The sequence below is a fragment of the Lethenteron reissneri genome, chromosome 31 (assembly GCF_015708825.2).
Source record: "Lethenteron reissneri isolate LAM-NWPU_2019-01 chromosome 31, ASM1570882v1, whole genome shotgun sequence".
Taxonomy (NCBI): domain Eukaryota; kingdom Metazoa; phylum Chordata; class Hyperoartia; order Petromyzontiformes; family Petromyzontidae; genus Lethenteron; species Lethenteron reissneri.
The window spans coordinates 902193-919783 of record NC_083809.1 but is presented as its reverse complement, the minus strand read 5'-3'; the positions used below and the strand labels follow the sequence as shown (position 1 = coordinate 919783).

Genomic DNA, 17591 nt, shown 5'->3' with positions numbered 1-17591 from the left:
ATAAGTATAACCCGTAAAAACAAAGTTTTTCACTATAAATCCTTTATATGCGTGGCGGCTAGAGTCCTCTCGTCCTCTGGCTTGAGATGGCTGCCACCTATGGGTCAGATGATTGTCTGCCAGTATTAAGCAACTGGTAATTAAATATTTAATTTGTTTTCCCTAAACAGTGTAAAATTTTGGAGAAAATTTTTTCACGAACATTAATTGTCTCGCACAACGAGTCTGTGTGCAAAATGTCAGCTCGATTGGATCACGGGAAGTGGGTTAAAAAACGACCGAAAGATTTGCACGGTCGTAAGCAAGCAAGCACGCAAGCACGCAAGCGAACTTAATATAAAGGATTTAAAAAGTGGGTGACGACTGAAGCGCGGACTTGTAATTTGCGATGGGAACTGTGTCACAGTGCGGACTGCGAGCGACATTCGGCAGAACGTTCCCTGCTGTGCCGATTGTGCCGCCTGCCAGGCCAACTTTCATGTGACCTGTCCTAGGTCACGGCGTCTGACAGATAACACGATACACGCACACAGTACCTATATATATATGTGTGTGTGCGACCAGACAAAGAGTGATAAAGATCGGCACCGGTTGAAGCAGGAGCGCGTGAACATTGGCAGATTCAACTTCTGAGTAGCTGCCAACCCAGGGGTGAGGATTCGCATTAATCCCGTTCTGCCACGGTCCTGCCATCTGTCCTCACTTTACATAAACAAACAGGATTCTTCCCAAATGGTTGTACAATCACAACCGCTCCGCACCTCCGATTAGCACGGTTGGCTCCGTACGGCACGAAAGAAGTTCAACAAAGATACAAGTACAGCTGGGACGCTTCTGTGATGTAATGGTTAGCACACTGAACTTGTAATCCAGAGGTCACTGGTTTGATCTCCTGGCACAGCAGTTGAGATGATGGGGCAAGTCTCTTACCCCCTCCCCTCTCTCTGTCTACCAAGAACTGCAAATGGGATGGGTACAACACAGGCGATCGCCAGGTCGCATGCGGGAGTGGGGGGTAACGTGCGGCTACTCCTACTTCTTCCTAGATGTCTGGCCAGCATAGAAGATGAAGCCAAAATCGTCTCCAGCAGAGTCTCTTCCACCAGCAGTGGTGCGAATAAGAAATTGCAGGGCTCCACCTCTACATTCACATCTCCAGTTTGCATTTGTCCTTGTGGATACAATCGCCAAAACTCATCGTCATCATCATCCTGGTGACTGGCTCCATTGTTGGTGACGGAGACATGGGCATTTTGTCACCGAAAATCACACGAGAAAAAGAAACCCATTCACCAGCACGTGAATCACACCGAGTATTTTTTGGAATTAGGCATCAATGGACTTCTGCCACCTCCAGATGAATGAAGACCGATGAGTTTGCGACTCGTAAACCTTTGACGTTTTTACGGTGCCCGACTGCTGTTCAGGTCAAGTGACGAATGCCGTTCTCGCATTCTTGTAAACCTCAGCACCATCACATAGAAGATTGGACACGTGGCTCACCGGAGTCCCGTGGGGAGGACAATACCCGATACGGAACGTCTGACTGCCGCGGCTGCGGACATCAAAACGTCAGAATCCGCTCGCGAGGAGCGCAGGTGATGCCTCTCCTCTGCTCCGTGGAAACAAAACAAACCAAGCACCTGGTATTCTGCGAACCTCACAGCACGGCGCTGTCCAGTAAATAGCAGCGGTGCGCAATCGTCGCAGTGCCCCCCTTTGAGTTGGGTCACCCGGGTGGCGCAGAGGTCAGAGCGCTCCACTCGCCCCGCCCGAGATGCCGGGGTTGGACGCGAGGTTCAGCCACGCGTGATCAAACCGGGTTCCCGAGGTGTAGCGAGTTCTTGGTCTGAAGTCTGGTAATCGATGACTGGTTCTGCCCTAAATGTGGCCAAATTGAGCGAGGATTGTTATATGTTTGACTGTCAGCAGAGCATGTGAAATAGCGCGGTCCTCAATGAGAGATCCGAATCTATTCGTCCTCTCATGACAAGACACCAATCGCACAAACTGGATAAATTGTGAAAGGATGACAATCGAATTATCAGCCATGTTCAATTCACTGCTGGATGAAGGTATCCTGGTCAGGAAGGAATAGTTCTAGAGTGTTTTAAGTTTAGTTCCTGGCAGTTTTCAAGCATATGACTAATGACCAATATTTCCTCAGATCTGTGCAGACCTCTCAGTGTTTTCTCCCCTCGTATGCCAGTTTTGTGTTCTCCGGGTTCTCCGGTTCCCTGTCGTACGAAGCCAAACTCTCATCAGTGGGATTAGCCAAACGTCCCAAATGCAGCATCCTTCTGGAATTTCTTTCTAAACTGAATGAGGCTATTCTGTACGTACGACACGGATCATTATAATTATGAAATTATTATTATTAATATAATCATTACACAACTGATGTATTTTTGCGTATTACAAGATATGTAGTGCCACAGTGCGGCGCTGATGCCAGTGGCGGTGAAGGTGCTGGAGGAGGAGAGTGCGCGCGGTTGTTGGCGCCACGAGGCCCGAGGGGTGGGGGGTTCGACGGCATTGGCTGCACCATCGGCTTGAGACCCACTGATGGGGAAAATATTTTTTCCACGAATCTCGTAAGAACTTAACTCAGAGGGCCAAGGCGAGGCATTGAAAATACACCACTGTACTGCGCAGGAAGCTCCCGGCACTTGAGGGCGAACCAGGGCGAACCAGCGCATACCGCGGATACCGTGGATAACGCGGATACCGTGGGTACCGTGGACACCGCGGATACCGTGATTACCGTGCCGAACAACGCGCAGACCATGAGACGGACTTCTCTCGACCAGGGGTCGGCAACCTGTGGCTGCGGAGCCGCATGCAGCTCTGGACGGACCGCTTCGTGACGTGATGTACGTGTGTATGTATGTTGCTGGGTCATGTAGCCCGCATGCCCAGCCACCGCATGCCTAAACAGCTTTTGTTCGGCCAGATCGAGGGGGCTAAACGGGCGCGGCACGGGCTAGAGAAGAGATGGAGTGATGTGGTACAGGAGGATGTAGAGCTGAGTGGACTTGCCGATGACTGGTACCAGCAGGTGTCAAGATCGGCCTCTGTGGAGGAGGCTCGTGAAGGACGCTGCTACTGCTGCTACTGGGCAGTTGGAGGCAGTCGCCCTCCAACAACAACGGAGGGTGGAGGAGCGACGCTCACAACAACGAGCGGAGCACCTGGTGGCTAAAGCACAGCAACTTGGCACAGTAGGGGGCACAGGTGGTGCCTCATCAGCCAGTCGTCTCAGTCAGTCGACCTGTGGCATCTGGGTCTGCCCCGTGACCTCCTGCCAGCGGGCGTTCGACACTTCACGTGGCCTCAAGGTGCACGTAGCCTGGCACAAGCGTCGTGGTGACGTCACCGCCACTTAGTGTGTGTGTGTATTCACACGCATTGCAGAGCTTTGAAATATTGAGTTTTGTACCAAATTCGAAAATAATGGCTCTTCTTGTTATTGTGATTGCCGGCGCCTGCTCGATATGGACAAAAACAATCATCATCACGGCCTTAAAATGTTTTTTGTTGAAATAATCTTAAGAGAGAAAATAATTAATCAGCAAAAAAAAACCAGCAAAAGATTAAAAAGTCGATGAACTTCGTGTTTTGTAAAACCGTGGTTTTTATTGCGAGCCTGTTTTTGCCAGAGAAAAATCTTTGGCTTAATTCCCTTGATTACCCAATATATACAGATGATGTCTCCCAGTCGGACGATGTTCACTTAAATACAAAGTAAAAGGTTTAAGCCTTAGCGAATAAAACCCACAAAAAAACCTCCAATTATATTATAAGGTATACAGTTAGTAACACATTCTCTCATCAATGAATTATTGCACTATCAACTTTCTTTAAATTACAAAAAAAAGCAGACACCTCTATTTGGACTTTGGCCAGTATTTACTTAAAATAAGCAATGTAAGTATATAATACAGTATATACTGTGTAATAGTCAATCAGCCACAGGGTGCCCACAATCTATTCCAGTGTTGATTGTAGTTGTATATCTCTTCCTTCAGCTGGTAGTCGTGACCAGCGGAATGCGTGATAAAGGAGCCAACGACGAATTCACAAAATGTAGCTTGGTCTCGGAGCTTTGGGATAAAACAAAAATGATTCGACATTATTTACCGTGATGACATCACGGATGCGCAAGTAAAACAAACTAAATTATGAGTGACGACAGTATTTGATTTACTCCACAAAAAAAGAACAACACCGCGTCGGTGGCAAGGAGTGCGTCTATGGGTTTGGGACGCGACGCTTCAGTCGGCGGCGTCGGGACGCGAGGAGCTGCTGCAGCGCGGCTCCGAAGCAGCGCACCACCACCGCCACCACCACCACCGCCACCACCACCACCGCCACCACCGCCACCGCCGCCACCGCCACCACCGCCACCACCGATGCCGCTACCACCGATGCCGCCACCACCGCCGCCACCGCCGCCGCGTCCGCACTGCCACGTCGCGCACCCCCACGACAAGTCAGGGAGGCCTGCGCCTTTTAAAGTGTCGCAAAAGCAAAGTCCGGTAATTCTTTTCACATTTTAGCATTTATTTACGATTAAAAAACTTTATTCAAAATAAAATTTGTGGGTTTCTCTTCCCCCCCTGTCAGAAGAGTGAATCGCCGTGAGCCACACGGCGAGACGGAACCTGCTTCTTGTTGAGAGCGACTGTTTTTGTTGATCAAGGTTGCTGTGCACAGGCTCAAAGGCCCAAACAGCATTGCTGAAGATCGAATAGATCAGAGTTAATACGACTCTCGAATTCAGCAAGATTGTACAAACTTTGGTTGAACACGGTAGGCATGAGACGAAACTGTCAATCCGGTAGACAGAGCCCTCGACGTGAGAGGAGGAATCGCGGAGTGAAGGTCATGGGGAACGGTGACCATGGCATCGGTTCCGATACGGAGAGGCACCCAAGACGGGCCAGCGATTGTGGGCTCCCAGCCACGTTTGATGGCACCAATTTGTGTCTCCGGTAAATATGCAAAGGTTAACGAGGGTTACTAAATTCCCTCCGTTTTTGTCAGCGCTACTCATTAAGCAGGTTCAACGACTCAAAGGGTCCAAGGCTCGGAGTAAGTGCTTGTAAGTGTTTCGGGGGATTTTTTGGTAACATTTTAATTAAGTGCCATATGTTTAAAATCCACATTCCTTGCAAAATCACAATTGTTATAAGGCAGGGACAATTTTTTTAAGTCCATATGATTTTATACGTTTGAGTTTTTTTTGTGAATATATTAAATCAACTTTGCGTTCCGTGTTAAACCCCCGGGTTTGAGTGTTTGCATTAAAATGTGTGTTATGTACAGCGCTTTAAATAAAATGGGCCTCTTTTGATTATACCTCTTATTCTGTCACCTGTGAATATGTTAAAGGTCAAGGACAACAGTTCCAACATCAGAGAACCCCACTCCCATGTTTGGTGCTTCCAACACATCTATAAAAACAACCCGAGCAATATTCTAGTGGTCTTTCGGTAAAGTCATGTGAAGTGACGTTACGTGACTTTACCGAAAGACCCAAAGAGTATGAATTCCTGCAGTCACAAAAGCTTCAAGTCAAGATTTCACCCGATAAACTGCACCACCGAGAGGGGACCTCCGCCAGTGAGACCTTTCACCCACTGTGAGAGTGAAACACGGGTGCGGTCTTCTCTCTCTCCGCTCACGTTACCAAGGCCTCAATCTCTCAGCAGAACGCCGAGACGCACACACGCACATAACTGTCCCCGTGTGAGAAGCGGAGTCGCAAGCTGTCCGCCTCGCTCTCAAAACGTGAGCGGTGGTTTTCAGTCGCTTTCAACAGCCGTGGGTTTATGTGTTTTCTGTTTTTGTTTGTTTCCTGCCAGACTTCAATCTCCCAGGCCACGGGGAGGAGGGAGGGGGGCAGACGTCACAGCGGAACCACGCTCTTCCCTGAGTGTGCTGAGCAGGTGTGGATGTTCCTCCTCCTCGTTGAGGCATCGTGGGTTATTCGTGGAGGAACTCGGAGGTATTCATGACGCAAGGTACACAGTGCATTACCTAGTAGCCCTTCAAACGACGACGCCTGCGTGTTTGTGCGCGAGGCGCGCTCGTGCACACACATTCACCTGCGGCACCCGTTCGACCAGTAATGACGCTCTGTGAAAAGCGTTACTTCTTCTGTCGCGGAGATAAGGCAACGAGTATACAAAAATGTAAAAAAAAACATAACATGAGATATTTAAAGGCTAACCGTTTAAAAATAAAATGGTCCAAAACCATACCCGCTCTAAATAATTCACACCCCTTTCCCAAATCAAATATATTAATGCTGTTTACAAACAACCACCAACCAGAAATGCGGTTTACACATTTAAATCCCAAAAAATGTCCAAAAAAAGTTTTTTTTTACATTTTATATACTTTTGTTCCCTAATGGAATGGTTTGTACACTTCACACCTTTAGTTTAAATTTTAAATAACGAAGTTATATTACAAGACACCCTTGTATCTTCCCGAGGAGTCACTGTGTGTTTAGGGAGCCCAGACAGACTCATTCTGCACTTCTGGTGGCCCATGGGACAGCCAGCTGAGTGGCCCATGGGACAGCCAGCTGTGTAGCCCATGTGGCAAACAGCCGACTGGCCCACTGTGTGGGCAGCTGTGCGACTGACAGGACAGCGAGCTGCATTGCTGGCTGTGTGGCCAGCTTGGTGGCCGACTGGAATAGAAAGGTAACTTCCTGAACCACCCTGAGCCAATCGTGTACATCACGACTGCCTAGTAACAGCACTTCTGGTGTAATCTTTTTAACTGCACAAACTATTCTCCTTATTTTTAACAATCGACAACAACCGCAACAGCGATTATAAATTAACGATGTGGAAACTGCCGATGTACAGGGGGCTTTAGGAATGTAGCCAGTAGTTGTAGCCCAACAGTGCGAGCGAACTATATAATCGCGGGTTGCGACGGCACGGATTTAAGGCACTGTTCGCCACCGGTGCTATCGCTGCGGCGTTCTGGTGATGTGGGAATCAAGTCCTGGGTCAGAGACGATCGTGGTGCTAGGGCACTCAGCAAAGCCATTTCTGGGTGCGTCACATTGACTACGCACACTGTACGATGGCCAAGTGGCATTACGTACTTATTTTCAAGTTGGATGAAATCATTAAGGAAATAAACTAATTACTATTATTTTAATAGTATAATTTTAATTATTTTATTTGATAAGGATCTGAGTTGGCACTGATATTTGGTGCACCTCTATTTTAACCTGACTCCCCTTGAGCTACTTGGGGGCGGTAAACATTTTCTGAGTTTGCTTATTCTTAGCAACACCACTAGTCAAGGACTGATAAAGAAAATATATACATTATATCAATCAAACGTAATCTTCATTTTTTTAAAGCTATTTGCTGCACACAACAGCCGTTTGGGTTGCTTCGTACGCAAGCAAATTACTTTGGGAATCGTGCGTACGAAGACGACAAATATTGTTTGGTGGCAGCAAATCTGCCTGACGTGCCGTCCAGCCGGTGAGCGGAATGGTGACTCGAGTTGGTCCACACAAAGTCCGTCTGAGGCCCTCTCTTACACAGAGGCCAATGGAGGCCCGAGGGAGGAAGGCCTGCACAGTATAAAAGGTGCTCAACAGGTGGACAAAATTCTGGCACTAAAAACTACAGTACTTGATTACCAGGTGATCATCCTCAAGGTCAAAGTCAGGGTTGGTTGAGAAAAGCCCTCTAAGTTTGGCCCAAATGCTGGTACAGTCCACCGACTACGCAATCAGGCAGGAGAATGTGGAAGGAAACGCGTGCAACAAATTGCAGCTGGGATGAGCGGATTCATCGATTTAAAAAATTGTAATCAGCTTCTCTTTTGTGGTCGATTACAGAGGCCCTTTTACAAAGCTCAACCAGCCCCGAAATCCTGCCTTCCAAAGGCACGAATCCCTCTAAAAGCCACGGCCAGCGTGACGCGGTTGATGGCCCTGAGGCCTTCGCCATGCCCCGCCAATCACCTCCCGTCCAGAGGCACACGTGCATACTTTTTTCCCCATGAGCCAAAGTAATTACGCCAAAATGGGGAGAGTAATCGATTTCGAAAATAATTTGATATCCCAGCTTAACAGAAGAAAATAACAACGATAATTATAAGCCTACTGATAGGTAATACACTTCTGTACCAGTTATTATTCTGAAGGGATGTGTGCAACTATTGTGATCACAGCATTTTTTTTAATGCAGCTCATTCTACGCTTACCACAGAAGCACCATAAGGGTTTCGTGTTTGTCAACTTTTGGAGGGAAAATACGACTTGCATTAACACCTAAGATACGTCCGGATGCAAGGAGCCATTTTGTGAAGAGGGATCCAATAAGTGTAAATTGAACATTTTAAGGAGCAGAATTTACAGGATTTTTTGAGTAGTGCTGATTGAGTCAAATGTAACCAATTCGGTCTAACAAACTTATTTAACGTGAAACCAATCCTTTAGGCGTTAGGCATTTTGGCATGATATTTTCAAATATCCATTACCATTTAGCTCGCACTGCATCCTCACCTGCAGCATCAGCAACTCCTAAGCGATATCACAACACAAAAACAGTGGTGAACGACGTCACATTGACGTCAAGAACAGTAGCAATCAAATCAGTATATATTATTTTCTTTTACAAATGGAAAATGCATTTCTAAAATAAAGAATAATCAACTTTTGTTTTGGTCGACGTACCTTCATGGTCAACAATTGCCAATGGCAATTGTGCAACGCAACGGGCGCTAACGGATTGTGCTTTGTGAGATTGTCAGCACGCGCGCATCCGAGTTGGTCACTCGCTTTGCCCTAAAAACGAGCTACGACGCCTGTGCACCACCACAGGCAAGAGCACGGACAGTCCCGACAACAGCCTCTCAGGCCAACGATATGAAAGTACCAAACAACGATTAAAACGTAAAAAACCCACCAGAGACATTGCGCTGATTTAAGTAATCTGCAACAACATAAAACAGTTACCTGAATTTTACAATCGACCAGGATACATTTTTTTCATTCCAGTAAAAAGGAAACTTCTTGCCTCAAATTCTCCTCGCCAACAGGCCTGCACGGTTCATCCACTCGCCACCTCATCTTGCCAGTCCCGAACAAACTCCTTCACCAAAAGAAAAAGACGACAACAACACCAACGACCTCCTCCTCCCTCCTCCTCCTCCTCACGCTGTCTTCGTCGCCGTCAGTCGAGTGAGCGCGAGTGCTCCCCACGCACGATGTGCGACGAGAACTCGTAGCGGTCGCGGCTCAGGTGTCCGCACACGTTGCACTCGAGCGGCTCGCGGTAGCCGTGGCAGCCCATGTGGATGGTGTACATGACGTGGTCGAGGAACAGCACCTCGCAGTGCGTGCAGCGGTAGCTGCGCACCGCCGTGCCGTCCGGGCGGAACACGCGGAACACGTCGCGGTCGCGCCGCCGCTGGGGCCTGCGCTGCTGCTTGGCCCCCTCCTCCTCGTCCTTCATCTCCTGCACGCCATTCCTGTCGCCTGCCAGGCTGCCGTCCTCGTCCGTCGACTCCTGCCCGCTGTTGTTGTTGTTGTTGAAGGCTCCGCCGCTGTTGTTGTTGTTTTCGCCGTTGTCGGGCGAGGACGCGTCGACGGCGGCTGCCGACGCAGCGGCGGCCGCGGCCGCCGCCGCCGCGCGGCTCGAAGATTTTGTCTGGAAGCACAGCCCCTCGGCGATGCCGCCGTGTCCGTCGACAGCGCCGCCGCGGTTGATCGGAGTGTTGGACCGTGGAGGGAGCGGCAACGGCAGGCCGTACGGTTGGCACACCATGCCGGCGTAGGGGCCGTGCGACAGGTCGCCCGCCAGTCCGCTCGCGCCCAGGTAGGACATGATCAGCGGCGGCACCAGCTCCTGTTCCTTGGGGAACGGCTGCGGGGCAGGGATGCGCACGTCGGGGCCGCCGCTCGACCGCCAGTGCTTTTCGACTGCGGGACGGGGGGACGACACGCGGGGCGAGGGGCGACACGGCGTCAGGCGCGACGTCAAAGCGCTGCTGTCGTTGTAGCTCTCGCTCACTTTTAGCGGCGAACCGATGTTATATAAAATCATCGCCATCGGCCACAATCCATCCGCCCTTGGCTTCAGATCTCATCGTTAGTTTCGACCACCGGCCATCATCTCATCTAGCGATGTGATCTGTCCAACGCCACGTAACTTGCGAGCGGTAATTATTCTACAATTCATGTTCCTCCCTGTCACTTGGTGTAATTCCAAGCACGCAGCTCTCTACGCTTGCTTGTACACTCTTCAGATTTGTCTTTGGCACCGTCCATATTTTCATCCATGTATCATAGGTTTTATAAAACGCTGAGAATATTTTTCTAATTTTCATAAACTGAACACCACCTTGCAATGAAAAAGAAAAAAAATACGCTAACATTAGGGCAACAGAGATTGTATATTTGTTTGTCAGCAATAAGTCTGCATTTTTTCTGACGGTGATAGCGTCAAAAGTTTGCACAACGCATTTCTCCGATGCTAACAACGCAGCCCCTGGAATTATATTTGTATTAAGTAATGCTAAAGTAATGAGCGCCACGGTAGTGATGATGTAAATTGTACTATTTAAACTAAATTAATCTAAAGCAAAACAAATTAAAATACAAATATTAGGCCACGAATTATAATGCTTCTCTCTCCATGGTAATAAAGTAACGTGATGATGTTTTTTGTCCTCTTGCTCTTTTAATTATATATTGCACATCTGTTTGTGGCACAGACTAGCGTAATCTGTGTGCAGACGGTGGGAATGGCAGCTTTGGGAGCGCCGTTAGGGATCAGGGTCCCCGGCAATTTCTACATTTAAATGGATATAATGACACCTTAGGCCGAAATGATGACTACGTTCCGAGGGCAGCTTTATACACTCCAGACATTACGCAAGTGCCAAAAAAACGCACTTACAAATTCCAAAGTAACAGGATTTGCTCTGCCTTTCCACGCACGAGCTGTGCGATCCAAACGGAAGCACGCATTAGAGGCCGTGCCGTGGTGTCAAACGCCACGGGAACGGCGCTGATTTGACCGTTAACCCATCCGTTCAAGGGACGACAACAATGCCCGCTTGGAAAAGCCGCGCGATAAAAATGTGAGATGAAGGACGTTTGATGGCCAGCGGCAGGAGACGGCGACCGCACGGGTAATGGGGGCTCGGCGGGGAGGTCACCGGGAGGTCACGGCGGCACCTCACACGTGACGTCGCGTGTTAGACGGGGCCTGGTGTCGTGCGCTCTACGCGTCCCCCACTATATCCATCGCGTGCCACGGCCCAATGCGCATCTTGCTCTACGGTCCAAAGACCTCCACGTCACCAACCAGCACTAACCAGCATGGTCAAAAGGCTGTGAATTATTATTATTTTATTATCTATGAATCTTATATGCTTCTTAACATCTCTATTTATCCATAAATGTCTGAATCAGCACATCCGGGTATGCCGAGAGATCACCCACAAATAGAAGGGGACAACCCGAAAAGATTTCCCCTTTACTACATCCCAGGTCACATCATGCCACGCCACACCACCCTGCTGAGTGTCACACTGTACCACGCCACGCCACGCTGCCGAGCGCCACGCTCTTCCACGACTCACCGATGAATTTCTGCGGCGTGAAGCTTTTGCGCTTGCCCAGGTTGGAGGCGGGAGTGCGGTCTGCAGGCGCAGCGCCGCCATGCTCCGGCTCCTGCACCGACTCGGCTCCGCGGCCGCGTCCTTCCTGCGCAGGGCGGCTCTCGGCGTCTGGGAAAGGCCCCCGGCGTGAGAGCGGCACACAGGATCCAGAATCCACTCGTCAGCCACGACGCGATGCCAAAGGGGACGGCCGCCGTGGCCCACAGGGGACGACGCCGCGTCAGAGGTGCTGCCGCCACTGCCGAGGCGGCCTGGGTTCGACCCAGGGGGTTTTAAATGCGCGAGATCCAACAACCGGATTCCCAAAAGGTGTCAAGTCAACGACGCGGGGGCCCCTGGTGGGCATTTGTGCTGCTTGTGGCCACATTCGTGAACCGGGAACACCCCCCCCCCACTCCTCTTATTTCAGGCGTTTATTCAAGCTGAATTTTATTATAATTTGCTGCCCTTTGCCAATTCGGCTGACACAGAGAGAGAAATTAAAACACATCGCGAGGCTGGGTTGGTGATACCTGCGCCAGTGAGGCAAAGGATTCCCGTGGAACTGTTGTGCTTCTATTGCTGCCAATCAACGTGACACGTCCGGGACACATTAACACAATCATCTTTCTATTCATAGAGCGCCTTTCATCAAGAGTCCCAAAGTGCTGCACAAGACAAGCAGACGAGAAAAACGCATGAAACTAAATCTATGATATGCTAATATAATTTAAAAAAAAGTAACAGACATTTGCTGAATTACCTAAAAGTTGAAAAAACTTTTGGTTAAACCATACATGTATGATACGTACCAATTACTCACAAATTATTTTTTTAAACTGCAAGAGAAAACGGTTATGAAAATAAAATAATGGAAGAATAATCCTCAAGTGACCACAGATCGCAGGTGCGGAATCCTGATTGACAATCACCCGGTACGTGTCCCTCTGCACTGTTCCGTGTGAGCCGCACACAAGCCACCGACCATCTGGCATTTATTCATTTGCTCATTTGTTGAATTCCCCCAGGAAAGCCTCGCCGAGTCTCAAGATCGTGCTATGAGGCTCCTGCTCTCACACGTTTGACCGACTCCTGTTTTCAGGACCGTTGTGCCCATGAGAGGAAATCCATGCGATGCGAGGGGACAGCACCCACTGGCCCCCAAGCAACGATTCATGAACAGACTCGCCGCTGTCCCCTGGCTACCTTCACAGCCCGGCAGGGGTTTCTGGGAGTGTTACAAATCTCTGTGCCAGGCGTGCGCCGTACGGCACGTGCGTAGACGTGCCGCGCGCTACAGGAGCCAGCGCGTGTGCGGCGAGTCTCTGCTCCACGCGAATTCCCTCGCCCATCGGGAGACCTTGAAGGGGGCCGTGAAACGTCGATTTGTTTGACGACCATGACTCAAACAGGCGGCGTCATTCTACACAACGGCCGTGGGTTTTGTTGAGCTCACCTGGTCAACACCACGGATGCACAACAGAGAACGTCCACAACACGACAACCGTGAGACGTAGAGACCACCGCTACCGTTCTTGTCGTTGCCTTTGTATTTGATTTTGTCTGCGGTGTGCGGTGTGGGGTGCAGAGTTTGGTTTTATTTATTTGGTCGGAGAAAGAATAGTGCCGCATTCCATTTAGGGTTCACCTAATGAGAGCTATTCATAGGCACTGTCAGTGTCGCTCTGTCTCGTGGCCTTTGTCAACGTCAGGCTGTCGTGCCCGGGCTTGTCCATTGTACAACGCGTCGGCGGCGACTCTCCAGGCCCACAGCTCCCAGCCCCCTGCGAAGGGCGCGCGGCGGACGGCTGCGGATGTTTCACTTCGCCGCAAAGTCACGCGTCGCGGTGTTGTTTGCGGTCGCACGTCACTCGTCTCGTGACGCCCATAAATTGCGCGCCGTGTAAAATTAAGGTGCGCGGTGACCGGGTGACTGTCGATTGGGCGGTTGCTAAGTTGACCGACTAATTGATTACGCCCGTGTCTCATCGCAAATGCCCGCAAGTGGACGAGCGGCGGCTTGAATGATGGCACCCGGCCGAGGTCCGTGGTTTGGCGCTATCGCCGCTGCTGCCGAAATGAGGTTGGACGGCGCCACAAGTGTTTACATGGACCTGGTTGCATTTGTGGTGCCCAGGGGCAACGTGAAGCTGCTGGTATGGTCATGACGTGTCTCCGCGCGACCGTTGCTAATCAAACTTTTGAACAAATAGAAACTGTATTCTCCAGATCATAAGAGGCTCTGGAAAATAACATGTACCCCAAACTTGTGCCCGGTTTCAACAAAGTTATACAAATCTGGTCACACGCACACACACAAGCACCTACCGGGTCAGAAGACGCACCCACAACTTTAAAATTCAAGGGAATAAAGTGCGTCACACAATCCAGAGAACAAAATTGGCACGTCGTTAAACGCTTTGACACCACGTGACAATTTAATATGTTTGGCTGTGTCTTGTGGTGGAGGGTTCTAATGGCAGAGATTTGGTCTCAGATCATTACGGGGCCTGACCCAAAAGTCCCATCATGAATCACGGTGGCACCGATGATCCACATTGAGAGAGCGGTGTCATGGGGAAAAGTTAATAGCCCACATTCTCTGCATTATAACACACACTGTGTTCAACAGGGTATTTAAAGTAGAAGTTGTGGGTGCGTCTTGTGATCCGGTAGGTGCTTGTGGGTGCGTGTGTGACCAGATTTGTAAAACTTTGTTGACACCGGGCACAAGTTTGGGGTGTCCTCTAACTTTGCAGAGTCATACAATCCAGAGAACGGGGCTTGTGTTTTAAAGGCTGTGCCGCATCCACTGGGCTTTGCCTGCTGCCAATGCCCACTCGCGGGGTGCTGCACCTGTATTACCCTTAGCTGCTGAGATAATCCATCTGCTGGGTGGCTGCTGGTGATTGGACAAGAGTTCAATCGACGGCCCGCAGCGGCCTTACTTCTTGGAAATTCAGGGTCACCCTGCAGGAACTTTGAAGTCGTTTTTTTTACACCGAGGTGATGGGATCGCCTGGGGGGAGCGGCTACGCGTGCGTGGGAATGTGGCCACGTGTGTGATACAAAAAACTCAACCGGCTCTGGCAGACTGAGCCGGAAAACATCGTGCCGCCGCCACCGCCACCAGAGCATCGGCTTACCAGGAGAACCAGGTATAAGGGTGTACGTGCGTGTGTAAAGATGCGTCAAATTAATATCAGTGCTTTCACAGCTCTTCACTGTGTGGTCAGGTTGCACCACGTGTTTTCGTTCGGAACAATGTCCGACATTTAGCTTCACATTGCCGGGGACTTTCATGATAACAAACAGATGCCAGCTGCCAGGCACTGTCGTGATGTCACAATGTCCCTGTGCCAGGCTAGGTGTACTTTGAGTTGACATAGCATGGCTAAAGCTCACTGATAGGATGTCTCAGGACAGACAAAAGTGTTGTGAGTCAACAGACCCGGGTGAATTATTTCCTTCCCATTCTACCAGACAAAGATCAAACACCCCCCTCGGCAGCCATTCAGACTTGGGGCACGAGCTGCGAGCACCCATTTAAGGCCGGCATGTGCGTGAGACCTGCGACTCCACCGCCACTGATATTCACACATTGCACTCACTCCTCGTTTAAGGCTCAGTCAACCTAAAAGATGCCCGAGGCAAGTTTTGACGCCACTAGCCACCGACGTTAGCCGAGGCCAGGACCTGAAATCAAGTCAAGGTTGTAGTTTTTTTTAACAAGGTGAGAAATCAAGAGACCCAAATGGGTCTAATTTGGAGAATGACCTGGTGCTCCTCAACTCAACCGGAAACACCAGCTACTGGGGCTCCGCAGTGCGCCGTGCGGACCCACGCTATTGCTTACCCTGTAGTGAGCACAACACACGAAGACGCGCGCACAGACGGCAAAACAAACCTCCTGTGCCTTAAGGAAGCATGCGCAGAATGCATTTCGTCATTAATCTGGGCTGACATCTCTGAATTCCTGACAAGCATAAAAACTCCCCCCTCCCGCCCCCGCCCTTTCGCACACCGTCCACCGTGGACACGTGACCCTGTGAGCGTCACGGCGAGCGAGATTCTGGCATCCCAACTTTGGGCTCCAGCGTCGCGAGCTCTGCAAGTGACGCAGTCATAGCGAATTCAGTGATTATAAAACCATCAGAAACAGGACGGAAGACGTGAAACAGCACAAAACACGTGCTGGCTGGAAACAAATATGGCCACACGTTCAGCTCGTTTTTCGGCAGGTGGTCCCGAGACAAGGCTGATAGCATTGGACATGCAGTGTGGTGGTTACATGGTATGCATGCACAGCATCATGCGAGTTGTGCCTTCCTGCTGTTTTTGAGCGCAGCAGCTTTGCGTGTTGCTATTTCTAATCATCTGGTCCAGCAGGGCGTTGACGTGGCCCGGCGGTAGCGCCTTCACCGCTTGCTATGGAGCTTCACGGTTCGAATCCAGCAGCCGCCCTAGTTAATAGTGCGGTGGGTGTATTAAGCGTAAAGTGACGTGCGCCGTCTGCTTCACAGTGGACGTTAAAGATCTCCTGACGTCATTCGGAACGAGTAGAAGGCCATTGTGTGCCGGCGTCACGGTCCAAATTTGCCAAATGAGAAAAGTTTCACCGGGATTACACGTAGCAGCATCGTCGCTTTCGACTGTAACTATCGCAAACAATGTCTGTGAAAAGTAGCGCCTTCATGATAGCCTTGCACTGTAACAATGGCGTGATAATTACCAAATGAACTAAATCATTCATTGTTATTATTGTTGCGCTGAAACTGCCCAGGGCGGATCCCTGTCTGGTGGAGTGGCACTCACGAGGCCCAGGTTCCTCTTCTCATGGCCCCATCGGCCAATGTGAGTCACGGCAACGAACACAGCCCCTGTCAAGGTGCTTTTGTGAATATCGTCTCATAGTGACCCGATTCTATCAATGAATGGCCAAGGTCAAGAGGTCATCACACCCAATGCTGCAGATGCCACCAAACCCAGAGCGATAGCTTCCGTCTGCTAGATCACGCAGTTGTTACAGCCAACCTTGAAGACTTGTCCTTCAGGGGTATGACCACTACCATCTGGCTTTGGCACTGCGGTAGCGAGATGTTAACTACCTCGCCTGGTATACAGAAGTTCGTGGGTTCGATGCCGACTCTGACGCCTGCTGTATATTTGGAGTTTGCGTGTCTCTCTCCCCGTGGTTACGTGGATTTTTATCCGGGTCCTTGGGTTTTTCCCTCCACATTTAGAATCAACAACACGCGTTTAGAGTAAATTTCCACTTCGTTGAGCGTTTATGTGTGACCAGGTCGCTTCTGAAAAACAGCTTTATAGCTCAGTGGGCCTTACCTGGTAAAGTAGAAAAGTATATTCTTGGTTCTTTCGGTAAAGTCACGTAGATAGAATATATATATCACGATGTTTCGATCGCAACACAAGCAATCTCACCTGAAGACGATTGCTTGTGTTGCGATCAAAACGTCGTGATATTATATTACTTTATATCTACGTGGCTTTACCGAAAGACCCATCGAATATGTATTCCTGCAGTCACGAAAGCTTTAAGTCAAGTTTAGATCTTCCCTATAGTTTTGGTCGATGCATCGTTCGAGGATCGCTCTTACAGCCGCATCACCATCGTCTGACTAGGTCCTCCCCTCGGTCCCCACTCCAATGCCCGTCTCAGTGACCTGCCCTCCTCCACCCTGCACACCACGTGTGCCAACCATCACTACTCCCTCCGCTTTTCCAAGTGTGTGTTTAATTCTGCAGTACACACATCGCGTTACATATGGTGTTCTGCAACAACAATAAAAATTGTCTGGATGCAGTAATCTCAAGTATCAAGGTATGAGGAATGTAGAGAAAACTTTCGCAGAGTTCATCACCACGGACCTCATCCTACCCAGGACGTGCCTTGGGTGTCCTCACAACAAATGCAT

General features: G+C 49.8%; 1 protein-coding gene across 10 annotated transcripts in view; it reads right to left on the bottom strand.

Moving 5' to 3' along the window:
- Positions 1-3616: 3616 nt before the first annotated feature.
- The window catches only part of LOC133349628 (zinc finger protein Helios-like), a 78956-nt gene continuing 64981 nt past the window's right edge, over positions 3617-17591 (bottom strand). For all 10 annotated transcript variants that reach the window (XM_061563222.1, XM_061563218.1, XM_061563219.1 and 7 more), the window contains 2 exons: positions 11638-11784; positions 3617-9970 (listed from right to left, as the gene is read on the bottom strand). In XM_061563222.1, the coding sequence (XP_061419206.1) occupies positions 9222-9970; positions 11638-11784 (896 nt within the window). In that variant the 3' untranslated portion in view covers positions 3617-9221. The remainder of the gene's footprint in view (positions 9971-11637; positions 11785-17591) is intronic.